Source organism: Lepisma saccharinum, chromosome 10, assembly GCF_977018435.1.
Source record: "Lepisma saccharinum chromosome 10, izLepSacc3.1, whole genome shotgun sequence".
Taxonomy (NCBI): Eukaryota; Metazoa; Arthropoda; class Insecta; order Zygentoma; family Lepismatidae; genus Lepisma; species Lepisma saccharinum.
Genome location: NC_139238.1, coordinates 31,589,603 through 31,607,489, shown reverse-complemented (window position 1 = coordinate 31,607,489; position 17,887 = coordinate 31,589,603). Strand labels below are relative to the sequence as shown.

The window sequence follows — 17,887 nt, the reverse complement described above, 5'->3', positions numbered from 1 at the left end:
GTGAAAATGTAACAAATGGTTGTAAGTGTGAGTGTGGCTCCTGCAAAGAGTTCCAAGATGAAATCAGATAATATACATTCAAATGTTGAGGAGTAATAAACAGCGCCATGTATCATTTATATTTCAGTTTCTATACAGAGGGGGTGACTCACCATTGATTATTCCTATTTCGCGCTAAAATGGGGTTAGCTTTTGGTAATTTTCTTCCAAAAATAAAAGTACTCTAGAAAGTGACCAAAACATAACAATTTTTACCTTGGTTTTTTAACACTTTTTACCCTGATTTTGCGTAATTTTTCGCCAAAAATAAAGTGGTGAAAATTTACCTTGCGATTTTTTGGCGATTTTTTGTCATAAGGCATGTTTTGAAAAGTGTCCTCAAGTACCCCCTATAGTAGTCTCTACGTTAATAATACTGTACTACCAGAATACTAAGGCTTCAAAAGAAAGCACTCAGAACAAAGTACAGCCTGGAGTATAGGGCATCATACAAATGATTAATCAGGGGAGATTCATAGATCAATAAGACAATAGCGATTATTCTAAGTACTGGAAATTGACCGAAAATAGGAAACCAACACAAGAAGGAAAGATAATTACTACCATTACAGCAGACACTCAATATCTCGAAAGACCATGCAAAATATTCTACAACAATCTGCTTCATAACTTAAAAAACTGCTAAGTTCTCAAAAAGTATCCAATCAATGAAAGAAAACTGCTTGAAAAGGGAGAACTCTCTACAGTCTCGCAGAATTATAGGAAAATAACAGCAAACCGTGGAAGCATACACACTCAATAGTGCACAATATGCATACACTTCACATGCAATCCTATGAAAAAGGCACATAGCAGACTCTCAGCTCAGTTCTCATCTGAACTTGGACACCAAAAAAACAGCACTTTGGGCTTACTAATACTCATAAATACTACATTGCCTGCCCTTGTTTGAATAGCGACTGTGAAAACTTCATAGTAAAATATTGAAAAACGTCAGATGTATGTTCGTGTAAGTGTGTGTGTGTATGTGTGTGTGTGTGTGTGCGTGTGTGTATAAAAGAGAATATGTGTGTATTTACCAGAGTGTGCTCTTACATAAATTGATAATAACAGCAATATAGAACCTGATAGAATAGGAAATAGTAAAAAATAAGGTTTTTAACATGTCAAATTAATTAGTTGAGTTTGTTAATTGTAAGAAACATAAGTTAATTACATGAAATATAAATTAAATGCGCTAAATAAGTACAATTGTTTGGTTTCAAGGTAGTGAATATATCGGAAATTGTGCAAAACTTTGCATTATAAGCATTAAATTAAACAAAGTTTGCCTTAGAATAGCACAAAATAGCGTACTTATTAGATTAATAACAAACTTTCTGGTGCAGTAAAGTATTGACTAGGGCTGAATGATTCAATTACTGTAAAATATTAGTCTCTGATTGAAGTATATAAAGCGTAAACAATACCTTTTGTTTGTAAAATATGGTTGTTAATTCCTCTGATAGCAGAAATATCAACTTTATACTTCTTCATACATTCTAAATAACCTAACTTGGACACCTAAATTAATATTAAGTCTTAAAAATTAAGTTAAACTGTAAAATAAATTACCTTAGTTCTTCAAAATAAGCATAAAATAATAAAAAATATTGAAATATTTTCCTTTTATTCGTTATCAAGAGGATGCTAATCCGGACGATAGGGATGAGTGATGATACGATGAAATTGACTAAGGAACACTCATGCCCAGGATTCGAATCCGGTACCTCTGGTGTCGTAGCGCGCTGTGCTAACTACTTTTTTTTTGTTTTTTTTATTCCATTTTAGTCAACAATTACAGTAACTCTTTACAATTCTTACAGATATGTTATTCAAGTATTACATTGAGAAAGTTGGCATAGTGTAATTTCTTATAACCTAACGACATTTGTTGATATTCTTGTCTTATAGTTAATCCAAAGTCCAAGTAATTATAATTTTTCCCCATAGGAAATACAAACATTAAGTATTGTGCTATAAGCCACTGAACTGATTGTTGCTTTGTGCTTGGAAACAAGTGGAACTCTGGTAAAATAATGTCTTTAACTGATACCTGGTTTGGTGAAATACGACAAATTCTACTTAGCATTGTTCTTAATTTTGACCAAGCTGTGGCTGCTTTCTTACATTCTGTTATCTTATGGGTGATCGAATCTGGTGCTTGGCAATCATAGCAATTTGGAGAATTACTAAAACCATATTTGTGACATCTATCTGCCGTTACAATAACTTGTTGGATCACTTTGTACCAAATAGATGATGCCTTGTTCGTTAGGTGTTTCGCCGTTACATTGTTCCATATTTGTTTCCAATTACATTGTGGATTTTCTCTTTCAATTCTAACGGTTGTTATATTTGCGCTAAGTTGCTCTCGGTAAATCTGTTTAACAGAAGGACAATCATAAGTTTGTTTCACAGTTTTGTAAAATGTATGTATAACGTACTCAGTATAAAACGATAATTCTCTGGGTATAACTTTTATATCCATTGGTGCTGTTAATGGTACTTCTTTTAACATTGTAATTATTATGCGTTGCGTGGTGGATTCAGTTGGAGAAAATATCGCTGAAAGACCGCATTGGATAAATAAAGCTTTTGATTGTATCGCCACACTCTTTAGGTTCATACCTCCCCTCTTTTCCGGGAGGTATAGTTCGCTCATAGCCACACGGAACACTGAGTCATGCCAGAGAAATTTACCAACCTGTTGCTTTACCCTGGCTGTTTGCTTCACGGACAAGGTCAATGTCTTGGATAGGTACCAAAGCTTCGATAGAGCGTAAATATTTACGTATCTCACTCTCGATTTCAAACAAAGAAACCTGAGTTGATTTGCACGTAAAGTATATATCACTTTTTCGGTTACTAACCGACTATTATGCTCAATGGTGTCACTAATAGTTGAGTTGAGTTGGTGTTTTAAGTCCACTTTATGCACAGTATGGCTAATCGGGACTGGACCTACAGTTTAAAGTGGGATCCGAACCACTTGTGCCTCCACCAGGTATCGAACCCGGGACCCCTTGATTATAAGGCGGCGACGCTACCACTGCGCCATCGGGGAGGCCCTGGTGTCACTAATATTTGCATAAAATTGTATACCTAGAATTTTTACTTTCTGTACTACACGTACACTAGTGTTATTACTAAACAAATTGTTGACTCCCAAAGGTAACAAAAACGATTTGTTTACATTTAGCTTTGCGCCCGAGACATTTTCGAAATATTTCAAGTATTGTTGGGCATTCTCCAAATCCCTTTCGCTATTTAAAAATAATGTAATGTCGTCCATAAAACTACTAACTTGTATCGTTGTTGACATGACAGAAATGCCTTCATTTATTTCTTTTATTCTTTTAAGTAAGGGAGCCAGTGTTAATACATATAATGAACTACTAAGTGGACTTCCTTGTAAAACCCCTCTTTTCATTTGGAAAGTTTTCGTGAAACACCCATTAATTTTTAATTTTAACTGAATATCTCCGTACAAAATTTGTATCCATTTTATAAAGGTATCTCCAAAACCAAAAGCCTTTAAAACACTGTACATATAGTTATGACTAACTCTATCATAAGCCTGTGAGAAATCCACTGATAAAATTGCGTTGCTAGCTTGCTGGTTTTGTGTTGTTATGATTACGTCACGTATGGCTTGTAATAAATGATGAATCGTTCTTTGAGAATTACATACATATTGGGTGCCCCCTATCAGTTTATGCATGTAAGGAAATAGGCGGGTATTTAAGCATCTGCTAATGATCTTAATGTCACTACTTAAAATTGTAATCGGGCGGTAGTCAGAAACCACTTTGGGTTTTAGTTTTTTTGGAATAAAAACCATTATTCCTGTTCGACTTGAGGACCCTAATTTCCCACTCTGTAATACCTCATTAACCCATTGCGTGAAAACATCTCCAAAGAGATTCCAAAAGGTTTGGTAAAAGTCTGAGGGCAGGCCGTCCTCTGCCGTTGATTTATTTCTGGCCGCTTTGAAAACTGCATTTCTTACTTCGGTATTCGTAAAGGGTTTACTAATTTCCGTTCGCTCTTCTTCTGTTAGTCTTTCTGTCACTTGGTTTGTGAAGTCCCACTCTGTTTCTAAGGGATTGTAAGCTTGACCCATTAAGTTTAAATAATACTGTAAAAATATGTTCTGAATTACTCTAGGATTGGTTGTGTCCTGTCCCGTAGCGTCTGTTATCTCTGTTATTAGGTGACTTTTAACGTGTCTATGCTCTTGTAAAATATGATATAAATTTGCCTCTTCGTCATTATCCAAGGGTAACTTTTTGCTTTTGATTTTTGCGATACTTCTCTTTTTTCGGTGTAAAGAAAGTAATTTTGATTTCATCTCGTTAATGTAAGGCTTATTTACATGACCTTGTAAAGCTTGACTTTGTAAGTCGTGTAACACGGCATAATAGAAATTATACATGTTGTTAAAATCTCTACTTTTGTCTATACTATACATTTTACTAATATAACGAAATTTTGGTTTTACAATGAATTCCCACCAATCTGTCAAGGTCTTACTGGGTGATCTACGCCTAACTAACTCTTGCCAAGTGTCTTTTATTAACAGCTCATAATTTTTATCCGCCAATACGGAACAATTTAGCATCCAGTATCCTCTTCCCATATGTGATTTGTTTTGTTCCAATTTTATTTTTAAAATTAAGGCACTATGATCACTGAAGCACACAGGGAACACACTTACACTTTGTACATTTCCTTTATAACCCTTCGCTATATAAAATCGGTCAATGCGTGAGGAACTTCGAGTTGTAAAATGTGTAAATCCTGGTTGGTCTCTATTTTTACTACTCCATGCATCTGTTAACTGTAAACCTTTTGTCAATTCATAGAGTGCGCGGGAGAAATTATAACCTGGTTGTTGGTCTTGCCTGTCTAGGACGGAATTGAAATCGCCAGCCACTAACGCATTCAGTGTATGGGATGTCAATTCTGGACTTAAGATTGTCGAAAAGAAGTGTTCTCGTTCTTGCTTATTATGACTTCCTGAAGGCGCGTATACATTGCATAAAAACAAGGGACCTAATTCCGCACTTATTAATCTTCCTGATGGATGGAAGGTGACATTATGTAAATCAAGTCTTTGATGCACCGCTATTGCTGTGCCTTGATATGTGGCAGTAAAATTATTATGAACCTTGTACCTTACCAGGGGTGAAAAATTGTCAATGCCTACTTCTTGTAGGAAGGCGATATCAATATCCGACTGTGACAGAAAATCATTTAACGCCATTAGTTTATTCTGACTTTGTAATTTGTTAAGGTTAATCGTTGCTAATGTAAATGTGTACATTAGGGTTGACAGGATCTTATTTAAGCAAAGCATTAATTATTTTTTGTACTTTATGCTCTGCAATTGTTCCACTTTTGACGCTGGGCATACTCACTCATGTCTCTTCTTCACTACCTGAGATATGAACTGGAGGCATTTTTGTATCACTTGGTTTATGTGTCCCTGCCCCTACTAGTTCTAAGCTTTTTTCCTCTTTTCCTAAAAAAGGGTTTGGTTGAATAGGGTTATCTCTCTTGGGCTTGAGCTGTACTTCTACTGCTGTACTTACCACGTCATCCTTTTTTTGTTTCTTCGGACGTAAGGTCATGTGGTCTGTAGCATTTTTCCTCGCATCCCTGGCGGATCGTGAGCGGGGTTTTTTGGGGGTAGGTGCTGGAAATTCCACTGCTGCGAACATCGAACTTGTTGGAATTTGGGGGTCTTGATTCGGGGAGTCGAATAGGGTGATTGGAACTATAGATTCGTTCCCACTTACACTTTCACTTGCACTTTCGTGCACACTTTCCTTGTTCCCATCACTTGCATTATTTTCTTGCGGATTTAACTGTGGGGGTTTGGAGATCTTAGTACTGACCTTGGTCTCGTTGTCTTCAGTGACTTCCATCTGCTCGTGTTGTTCCTTGTGGTCCTCTGGTGTAGCCTGTCGGTATGCCGGTACTGGTAAAATAGTTCGGATATCCTGGTCATGTGCAGTTGAATCCCTAGGAGGGTGTGAAGAACTGGGGAGTGTATTTACCACCGCTGCAGCGTATCCAGCAGTGCGTGTCGACCTTGCCAACCTATTCTGGCACTGATGATGTAGGTGATCCTGCGCATTGCATCTAAAACAGAGTTTAGGTTGCCCTTCGTATGTGGTCCAGTAACGCTCTTCATTTAACGTAATGTAAGATGGCACCGGTTTTTGTAAGATGATGCGTACTATTTTCCTGCCCGTTCTGACTGGGTAGGGGAGAGAGGGGGAATAAACTTCATCTCGTACTGTTTGTACAATTCCGTATTTGGACATTTCGGTTGTTATGGCACTGTCTGGTAATTCCAGGGGCACTAAATGAATACGAACGATTGTGACAGGTTTGTCTGCTCTATGTACTGGTATATCATATTCTCCCGTGTCGTCTGTAAATACGAAGGTTCCTTTACTACGTGCTATTATTTCCGTGCAAAATTGTTCGGTGCTTAATTTAACAAACACTTGGTGTTTTACAAAGTCTACTTCGATACTCAACACGTCGGCAACGCGCAATTTCACTACATCTCTCATCCATTCATGGATGGCGAGCGTGGTCGGTCTTTGCTGCACACGGGCGAAGGAAAATTGCAAAGTATTTAACCTCTTGACCGGCATGACTGAGAAATTACTTACGTCCACTTAACGTCACTGGTACTGAGCTGCTCGCTCTGCTATTAATATAATATTCACCTGTCTGTAGAAAACTAATTCCGCGTGTTGATTATACTCTACTTGACGAATGTTCGGGAGCGCTCGCTAGACACGTCTGCTCGCTGCCTCGCCTCGTCGCGGAGTGCAACTACTTCGCCACGGATGTCAGCGAATTTAAGTCGACACCCTACGTGAGAACAAGGCGACGCACAAAATAACTGACCGTGTGACTCGAAGAGTTGGTAGGGATTATTACCCCTTTAGCACAGCCTTTCTTAAAACCAAAATATCCATTAAAATAGGATAAAATATGACACCGGCTACTAAACGAAGGAAAACTAATTATAAAATTGACTTCCATACTCGCGCCTTGTGAACACGACACTAGCATATGCAATTTTCTCTTTAATTTCTATATTAACGGAACCGGATCACAATAATTATAAATAAATAGGCTATGAGGCTAATATTTACTACGAACGAGCCGCATTTTTACGGCGAGACGGTTTTAATTGAGACCACATTCACTGAACCCTGCAGCGCTACGGCATTGTTACCTAATGGATTGTTGCAAAAACTAAAGATTACTTAAATTATATCGGGTAAGTAGGGGACCTATCATTTAAAAGGCACACCTGCTTTTGCAATTGTCGATTCGACTCAGTGTTCTTTTGATCAAGTCATGTTTCTTAGGGACAGCGAAATGAAGTTTCCTGCTCTTGTATGCTTTGTGGTTCTTGCGGTGCCGTATATCCTTGCCAAGAAGTGTGAGTACATGTTTTACATATGTAATGTACAGTGTCTCTCAAAAGTTTTAGGACAACGACATTTTAAACTAGGCAACCCAATTTACACAAGGCGTTGGTGGGTTGCGTGTAGAGTTAGGCTCAATTTCAGGGTTGCCACATGCACAATAGATATTTATAAAATACGCGAAAGAAATAAAAACAAAGACGTGAGAGAAAACGAAAGGTGACAAAGGAGAGGAAAAAGAGATAGCGAAAGGAGAAGAGAGAACAAAGAAAGGATAGACGAGGAGAGGAGATGTAGTGAGGAGACGAGAAGAGGAGAGTGGAGATTAAAGTAAAGGAGAGAAAAAGAGAAGAACGAAAAGAAGAGGAGAGTGGAGAGTAAAGTAAAGGAGAGAAAAAGAGAAGAACGAAAAGAAAAGGAGAAGAGTGCAGTGGAGTCGGAAATCTAAGAGACAGGAGATACGAGGAGTGGAAATGAGTGGGATGGAGATAAGATGCGAGAAAAGTAGGGAAGGCGATATGAGATAAAAGCAGAGCGAGCAGAAGGAGGGGAGAGGAGAAGGAGAAGAGAAGAACAGAAGGGACTGAAGAGAAGAGGTAGTTGCAGAAAATATCGTATCAGCGTCAAGAATTGATGCATTGGTCAAATTATCGACATCAAACATTCAATAACATTTTGAAATGTATTACATCGGTTCGAAATGCCTTTTGGCTTAGTTCAGAGCAAAGATAAAATCTTCCATGTAAGATCTTTGATTTTACCACTAAAAACATGAATGTAATTTGAATATTTATAAGAATTATCCAATTTTTGTCCACTTCTCGGTTCGTTGAAATGGAGACTTTGCAATTTAATATTTCCCCTCCCCCCATCGTTAATTCCAAACTGAATCATTCCGTTTCACACTGCGTGGACAATGAACACAATGGGATAGGTCTAAAACTTACGAAAATTTTCTGCCACCGGAAGGGTTTGAACCTACGACCATCAAGTTTTCAGTCCTAGACGGTAAACACTACCCTACAAGCTTTCGCTTCTAGAAGTAAGTAGAAGGAGCTGACCAATGTGAAATGTAGATGCAACTCTCCTCCTACATGTAATGTGCAAAGAATACTTGTTTGTAACAAAGAAAACGAAGGTAGTACGACTCGGCGAAAACATTTAATGGAGAATTGCACATGATGAAAACTTTTCAATCGATATTTGCGGAAGTATCCTTGCATTGAACTCGTGTGGGAAAGGGGTAAAATTAGTATGTCCTGAATTGCCACAAATATAAATAGTTATTTCATTAATATTTGTCAATTTCTTTGAAGCAGTACACAATTATCGTTAGAGCATCATAATTCACGATCTTATACATGAAAATATCCCTTTTAATGTGTGTCAATTCATTTATTTGTTTATTTTTTATAAATTCCATATGCAGAACAATGTAGCCACTATACACTGCTATTACAAATAATGTTACCATGCTCTTGTTTATAATAAAAGGAGAATTAAAAAAAAGAACACCTAGTATGGAGGATCGAACCTGGGACCGCTGGAAGCCCAATCGAGAACTCTAACCACTACACCACGCCCTTACCTTCGATTGGGAAAACAATTTTTAAGTATTCTGTCCCTCCAATATTGTAAATGTCGTTGGGTATACATGTAGTTGACCTTTTACTTTAATTTTGAATTGCTTTCTTGTAGTATAGCAGATATCTTCGAGAAATAATTTTCGAAGTGATGAAGAAAAACTAGAATATTGGTAGTTGCGAAAATGCGAGTTATTTCTTCTAACTTATTATTGTGATTAGACATTATTAATGTAAAATATCTAGAGGCTTGTTTCCCTTGGAGTTCTTAATTATTCTGTCGCGTGAATATTGTAAACGTTATCCTGCAAAAAGAAGTTCAATACTCTGATATAGCTCTGTACTTCTAGAATTACTCTATACACATGCATTTGAAATTTAACTCTGAATTTATTTCTTCGTTGTTAGTATATCTAAGCTTGTGAATATACTTTATTTGTAATTTTATAACGGTTACATGAACATCTACGAAATAGTTCCTTATAACAACCTCCGCATGACCAATTTGCCAATATAAACAAATTTAATACAGATTGTCTTCGAGCTTACTTTGTTAAAAAGGAGCGGATACACGTATTACTATCCCAATACTTATTGAATAAGGTTTCTTGGTTGTCAGAAATTATGACTTAAACTATTGCATGTTGAGCTAGCCGCCTCTGATTAAATTTATCATTCTTCAGATTCTCTTTCAAATTCGACACTGGTCACTTGTAACTTGCTGGGTGCGTTTTGCGATAAGAAACGACCTTGAATAGCGTGAGTGAGTCACTTTGAACGCCAGCAAGCTACGTTACCAAGCTTGTCTGCCTTTGAAAACCAAGTCATTTTTCTTTCACCGTTTCAGAACGCGATTGCTATTGTAGAAGTATATATTCTCTCAAAAGAGCACGAAAGGAAATTTGACCAATATTCTCCCGTCGTTTAAAACCAAATATTAAACGAAAAGTTCACGATTGTCAATAAACCTATCTGAGCGTAAGGTGGATGTAAATAATAAAGTTAATAGAAAGATTCTCCAAAATTTCTCTCCCACTGTCTACGTCAGGCCAGCACCCAGGGGGGGCATGGGGGCCATGCCCCCCTCGAACCCTGAAAAAATATTTAAATGTGAACCTATCAATAACTACGAAAATAACATCGTCGATATTAGAAATGTGTAAAAATTTCAATTTTGTTCTTACATAAATGAATCTGTTCCTTGCGCAAAAGTCTTCAGGCTGCAATATTGGGTAGTTTTAGTTTTATAATCATTGATGCAAGGCTACCAGACGTCCGATTCAGCGATTTAGTCAGACAGTGCGTTACTTTCAATCCCTGTCCCCACTTTTTCGAACTGCAATCGTGATGCGAGAATGTCTCTTTATTCTTAACACACAATTAGACATGTTCTTTATTGTAATAATAATTCCTAGTACGCAACATTTAATTTATAAATATATTATTTTCTAAACATAAAACTATCATGAATTTTCAATGGCGCTCGCACTATTTGAACTATTTTGTAATATCTGTCTCTCTCTCTCTCTCTCTCTCTCTCTCTCTCTCTCTCTCTCTCTTATATAATAATAATAATCCTTTGCGCAACAGCCCCTCTCTCTTATATATATATATTTGGGTCTGGGCCCTCCCTCAAAGAAATCCTACGTATGGGCCTGGTCTAAGTCAATGACAGAAATGCAAGCAATATTATTATTTATTTTTAACCGAATGAATGAAGGGAATGTGGAAGAATTTAAAAGAAATAAAAAAGAGAAGAACGACTGTTACTATAGTATAAAAATTGTTCTTCATCGAGAAAGAAAAATAAGAAGTATTTACTCCAGCACCTTAACACAGTGTCCCACGAGTCTCTCTTGCCTAATACTGTCAAATATGAAGTGATTTTATGAATAAAATTTTCCGCCTGTTTACGTCTAACGTTTGGTAGTTCGCAAACGGTGTAATTATTTCGTGTTACCTTACGCAACAGCAACTACATTTCATAAGACTGTTCTGAACACGACACTTGCGTCAGTAAACAAGCATTTCGTCTGTTGCAGTATCTCAGGAAAAGAACATCGTCCTGCAATGTTCAAGCCTCTAGATATTTTCCATTAATAATGTCTAATCACAATAATAAGTTAGAAGAAATAACTCGCATTTTCGCAACTACCAATATTCTAGTTTTTCTTCATCACTTCAAAAATTATTTCTCGAAGATATCTGCTATACTACAAGAAAGCAATTCAAAATTAAAGTAAAAGGTCAACTACATGTATACCCAACGACATTTACAATATTGGAGGGACAGAATACTTAAAAATTGTTTTTCCAATCGAAGGTAAGGGCGTGGTGTAGTGGTTAGAGTTCTCGATTGGGCTGCCAGCGGTCCCAGGTTCGATCCTCCATACTAGGTGTTCTTTTTTTTAATTCTCCTTTTATTATAAACAAGAGCATGGTAACATTATTTGTAATAGCAGTGTATAGTGGCTACATTGTTCTGCATATGGAATTTATAAAAAAATAAACAAATAAATGAATTGACACACATTAAAAGGGATATTTTCATGTATAAGATCGTGAATTATGATGCTCTAACGATAATTGTGTACTGCTTCAAAGACATTGACAAATATTAATGAAATAACTATTTATATTTGTGGCAATTCAGGACATACTAATTTTACCCCTTTCCCACACGAGTTCAATGCAAGGATACTTCCGCAAATATCGATTGAAAAGTTTTCATCATGTGCAATTCTCCATTAAATGTTTTCGCCGAGTCGTACTACCTTCGTTTTCTTTGTTACAAACAAGTATTCTTTGCACATTACATGTAGGAGGAGAGTTGCATCTACATTTCACATTGGTCAGCTCCTTCTACTTACTTCTAGAAGCGAAAGCTTGTAGGGTAGTGTTTACCGTCCAGGATTGAAAACTTGATGGTCGTAGGTTCAAACCCTTCCGGTGGCAGAAAATTTTCGTAAGTTTTAGACCTATCCCATTGTGTTCATTGTCCACGCAGTGTGAAACGGAATGATTCAGTTTGGAATTAACGATGGGGGGAGGGGAAATATTAAATTGCAAAGTCTCCATTTCAACGAACCGAGAAGTGGACAAAAATTGGATAATTCTTATAAATATTCAAATTACATTCATGTTTTTAGTGGTAAAATCAAAGATCTTACATGGAAGATTTTATCTTGCTCTGAACTAAGCCAAAAGGCATTTCGAACCGATGTAATACATTTCAAAATGTTATTGAATGTTTGATGTCGATAATTTGACCAATGCATCAATTCTTGACGCTGATACGATATTTTCTGCAACTACCTCTTCTCTTCAGTCCCTTCTGTTCTTCTCTTCTCCTTCTCCTCTCCCCTCCTTCTGCTCGCTCTGCTTTTATCTCATATCGCCTTCCCTACTTTTCTCGCATCTTATATCCATCCCACTCATCTCCACCTCTTATCTCCTCTCCTGTCTTAGATTTCCGACTCCACTGCACTCTTCTCCTCTTCTTTTCGTTCTTCTCTTTTTCTCTCCTTTACTTTACTCTCCACTCTCCTCTTCTTTTCGTTCTTCTCTTTTTCTCTCCTTTACTTTACTCTCCACTCTCCTCTTCTTTTCGTTCTTCTCTTTTTCTCTCCTTTACTTTACTCTCCACTCTCCTCTTCTTTTCGTTCTTCTCTTTTTCTCTCCTTTACTTTACTCTCCACTCTCCTCTTCTCTCATCTTTGCTCCATTTTCCTCATCTCTCCTAGAATATTTTTCCATTTTCCTCACTACATCTCCTCTCCTCGTCTATCCTCTCTTTCTTCTCTCCTCTACTTTTCCTCTTCTCCTTTCGCTCTCTCTTTTTCCTCTCTTTTGTCACCTTTCGTTTTCTCTCACGTCTTTGTTTTTATTTCTTTCGCGTATTTTATAAATATCTATTGTGCATGTGGCAACCCTGAAATTGAGCCTAACTCTACACGCAACCCACCAACGCTTTGTGTAAATTGGGTTGCCTAGTTTAAAATGTCGTTGTCCTAAAACTTTTGAGAGACACTGTACAGGATGGTTCATATATTACTCCTCCAATTTTACTCCCTTCACTTCACATATTCTGGAATAAGGGTATGATTAGTTGTTCCTCATCTTTTATTTCTCTAGTCGTCTTTCTCGTGATCCATATTTTTCCCAGTTTTTTGGGCGTGTTTTTCTTTCTTACTAGCTTTGGCTTCTTGATTGCTTCTTTTCCTATTTGTTGTCTACCGGAATTTCATTCTTTACGTTCAATATTTGAATTTTCTTTCCTCTTCACCCATATCTTAGTTAATTTCCCTTCTCTACCTCATTCTCTTGTTTCTTTCTTTCCTTCTTTCTGCCTTCTATATTTCATTTCCTTTCTTTCAGATTCTACCTATCTCGATCCCTTTTTATTTCTCAACATCTTTCTCTCTCCCTCTCTCTCTCTCTCTCTCTCTCTCTCTCTTTCTCTCTCTCTCTCTCTCTCTCTAACTCCGTTTCTCTCCATCTTCACTTCTCAATATTATTTCCTTTTTTGTCTGCCTTGATTCTTTGTATCCCTTCTTTCTATCGCTTATTTGTTCCTCTTCCTCCCTCTCTCTCTTTCTCTTTCGTCACTTCTTAATTTTATTTTCTCGGTTAGGTTTCCTAGTTCCTCTTCCCACTCCTCCTTTCTATCTTCTTTGTTTATCCTTTAATTTCTGTTCCTACACCTGTTTATCGATTCTTTGTTTCCCCTCTCTTATCACTTCATAATTTTGCTTGCTTTCTTTGTCGGCCTTGCATCTTTGTTTCCCTTCCCACCCCCGTTCTTCTTTCTATATTTTTCTTCAGTTGCTTCTGTCCCTGCACCTCACTATCACTTATTGGTTTCTAGTCTATCCTATCTTCCTCTCTCTCTCGTAACTTCTTATTTGTTCTTCCTTTCATCTTCTGTCTTACTTGTTTCTTTCTTCTTTCCACTTCTCTCCCTAGTCTCCTTAGCGCTTCTTTATTTCTCATTTCTCTCTCTTCCTCTTTTCACTTCTTCATATTTCTTCCCTTCTTTCTGTGTCTTCTTTCCTTGTTTCTCTTCCAACTCACTTCTTTATTTATCTTCCTTTCATTCTATTCCTACACCTCTGTATCGTTCTCTGGTTCTGTTCTCTCTCTCTCTCTCTCTCTCTCTCTCTCTCTCTCTCTCTCTCTTCTCTCTCTCCTCTCTCTCTCTCTCTCTCTCTCCCTCTCTCTCTCTCTCTCTTCATTTCTTAATTTTTCTTCCTTGCTCTTTGTGTCTTGCTCCTTTGTGTCTTTTCCACCTCTGCCCTTCTTCATTACTCTTTCTCTCTTTCTTTTACTACCTCTTTCTGCGCTTCTTTACTAGTATGTCTATTCCTTCCTTTCTGTTCCTGTTCCCCTCTTTCTCTCGTTTCTCTTCTTATTTTTGCTCATTCTGTTTTGCTTCTCTCACCCTCCCCTTATAACATTTCGTTCTCGTGAATATTCACACACTTTCTATAAGTTTGTAATTAAATAATAACTGCGCAAGCAACAGTTATTAGCTATTAGCTTGAAAGACCTGATTGTACAAGGAACAAAAGCAAACGACCCATAACGTTTTGCAGCTTGTGAGTCCTGAAAGTTCCTTCTCTCGCCAACAGATGTCAGAATGTTACTGGTACCTTGAGTTTCTTTGAAACAATATTGCTATAATACACAAGTGTAAGTTTCTTCACGGTGGAGTATCCGTCCGAACTTTAGTGTATATATATATCTTATTTATTTATTTTATCTTATTTCACAATTATATCTTAAAGAAATTTAGTATGACTGCCAAGACCTGCCATCTATTGAGAAGGAAACGAACTGCGTGTACTGCTATCAATGTTGAGTTACGTTTAGATCCAAATTATACGTGACGGTCTATTAAGTGGAGATTAAGATTTCGTTTCAAGGGGTTAAAGATATTTGATGGAGGAAGGGGAATTCTGTGGTTGAATCATACAGATAGCTCAGTATCAGGGCCGTGTCTAGAGATTTCTGCGCCGTAGTCGATAATATTTTTTTTTCTCCCGTCTTCCATTTATGGTAATGCTATTCTCCGAATGTACACTTTAAAAACAAATGCTTGAAAATGACTCCTCAGACCCCGTGAGGCATTCATAGAACACTATAAAAAAGGTTAGTCTCAAAACAAAACAGCAGTGCGTCGTAGAGAACCAGGGGAATATAACTCCAAAAATACCGTTTTGTTTTGTTTAATGTACAGTCACCAGCAATAAAAATTGTAATCCTAGATCCTGAAATACTGGCTTCCCTGCAAGGTGTTATGTGTGTTGCCTAACTCTGTGGTGGTGGTTGAATTTGAAATTGAAAATTTGCTATTACAAATCCTTTCAACGCCGTGGAGTTAGGCAGCACTCATGACGCCTTGCGGGGAAGCAAGTATTGCAGGATCTAGGTGTTCCATTTTTATTGCCGGTGACCGTACATATACCTACTCTGAAGAGCGCCATTTATAGTCAAATTGGTATATCTCCACTTGTAATCCTTAGCAGTAAGGTGGAGTTACTTATCTCCAATTTACTCACTCTTCTTAATAGCCAGACACATTCTTAAGAATACATTATTTCCTCTCTTCTGTAAATTTCATAAATTGAAGTTACAATGCGTGCCTCTGGTTCTCACACGACGAGTGGTTTCTTGACGTCCACGCCATCTATTGGTCAAGATGAGTGGTGTTAAAATGGTGCGAATTGCTACAATACATTTGTGATATTTCAACAGCTCTGAAGTGAAATATTGACGACAAGGTAGTGTCGTCTTCCTAGGACCACTGTCGGTGATGTTTTGACACCGTTTTCTTAGCACAAAAATCATTCCAATTTTATCTCAACTACATGTACTCCTCTACAAAGTTAATCTTTTATATCTTGAGTAGCAAAGTACAACCTGCTCTTTAGCAAAAGTTCAGAATGAGCATTTGCCATTATTTTCGTCTCTGTTTCGTTAAATAATTTGCAACTCATTACTGTGCTATATACTGCAGACAAGTATTACAGCATGCAAAACATTGTTAACACAATATTGTATCTAGCAGAACCAAGTTGTAAAAAATTATGGATATCTTCTATAATTTAATTTATTATTTTTCTTTACTTAGTGTTACTCTCAAAGAACACCCACTCCTAGGCCGAGATTCGAACCCTGAACCGCTGTCGTAGTAGCACTTCTGCTTTAAATATAACACCACAACGGAATAGTTTTTAGTCTCTTAATGCACCTTCATCAGAACGCCCCTGCACGTCACTCACTACCTTGTGTACGATCCAAACTGTTTTATTATTTTTTTTTGTCTTTGCAAACAAACACTGACATTAATTTTAGAGGGCGCCAATACTTTTATGGGGAACTGATACGTTCACGAGTTTTCTTTTCTCTTTTTCCGCTCGGTATCCAGGGTAACAGCCTCTCTCACCCCTGACCCCGTATCTATCATTCTGCTCAATGCATATGCATATATATATATAGGGTGTTCCTGTACAACAGCGACAAACATTAACAGCATGTAGAGGACATCAGGACAACTTTTGTAACGAACCTGAGAGTTTAAGGTTTTATATTTTTTTTATATAAAATATTTATTGGTTGTGGACAAAATCCATGCACCAGTTAACAATTTATCAATTGGTATAATATACATGTATGCACATAATATTTACTCACAATTATTTCTTTCATAATAAAAAGTTTCCAAATTTAATTACACTTTTACAGAATTATATTAGACTTATTAAGATATTTTGTAAGAATATAGATTACCGAGGATAAAGGTGAAGTCAGTAAACAAGGCAGTGTCAGTGGCGATTGATGTCCACTCCTGTACAATTCCTGCAAAAATGGTTCTCTGTAAGTTTCATAAAGTTTGCATTAAAATATAATGTGGTTTGGAGTTGCAGTATATTCATTGCACAAACAAACTGGTGAAGTCACTAAATTCTTCTTGTAAAGGTGAGCTGCGGCGATAGTGTGATTTAACCTGCAGCGCATTATAGTTGTGAGGGAACTCTGGGAGAGTTGAATCTATTTAAACCAACATTCCTTTGGAATTCTTTCTTGTATAGAATAGTAGGCCTTACTGCATTGAGTGCCAGTATTTGTCCACAAGCTTTGCCAGTCAGTAAATAGTATTTTTCTAGTGTGTGATTCCAAAACTACGGACGGAATCTTTATTGAAAGCGGCCGTTGGATTGTTTGATTCGCTGCATATTTCGCCAAAGTATCTGCTATATTGTTCTCTTCTATTAAAGAATGTCCAGGTGTCCAAATAAAGTTGATATCATATCCCAATCTCGTTAATTTCAGTGTGTGTATTCTTATGTTAACAATGTACCATTCCGTATGACATGACCATGATGCAAACTGTAAAACATTTAGCACAGAGGCTGAATCGGTTGCAATTAGAACTGAATTTAACTTCTTCTTTTGTACATAAAGCAATGCCTGTCGTATTGCAAAAGCTTCTGCAGTGTAAATGGACAGATACGATGGCAGTAGTTGTATTTGTGGTATTATAAATTCGAGAAAGTATGAGCCCCCCTCAGGCAGATTTGCTTACACTTAAAACTAGCTCAAGATGTGCATATGAGCTTATTGCTCAAGTGTGGTACTCTGTCTAATCCAAGATTTTTGTAAAAATGCCCTCGGGAATTTCCCGTGAAAGTATGACCCCCTCAGATTGATTTGCCTACACTTACAAAAGCTACATCTGTGAGATTGTTGTCCATAAGCTTGTTAAAAAAATGGCCCTTCTTGATATTGTTTTTGCTACAC

At 37.2% G+C, this 17,887-nt stretch overlaps 1 protein-coding gene across 1 annotated transcript in view; it reads left to right on the top strand.

Annotated features, from left to right (window-relative positions):
- Positions 1 to 7,438: 7,438 nt before the first annotated feature.
- The window catches only part of LOC145994306 (protein takeout-like), a 77,375-nt gene continuing 66,926 nt past the window's right edge, over positions 7,439 to 17,887 (top strand). The window contains exon 1 of the mRNA XM_083130410.1: positions 7,439 to 7,516. Within this exon, the coding sequence (XP_082986536.1) occupies positions 7,453 to 7,516 (64 nt within the window). The 5' untranslated portion in view covers positions 7,439 to 7,452. The remainder of the gene's footprint in view (positions 7,517 to 17,887) is intronic.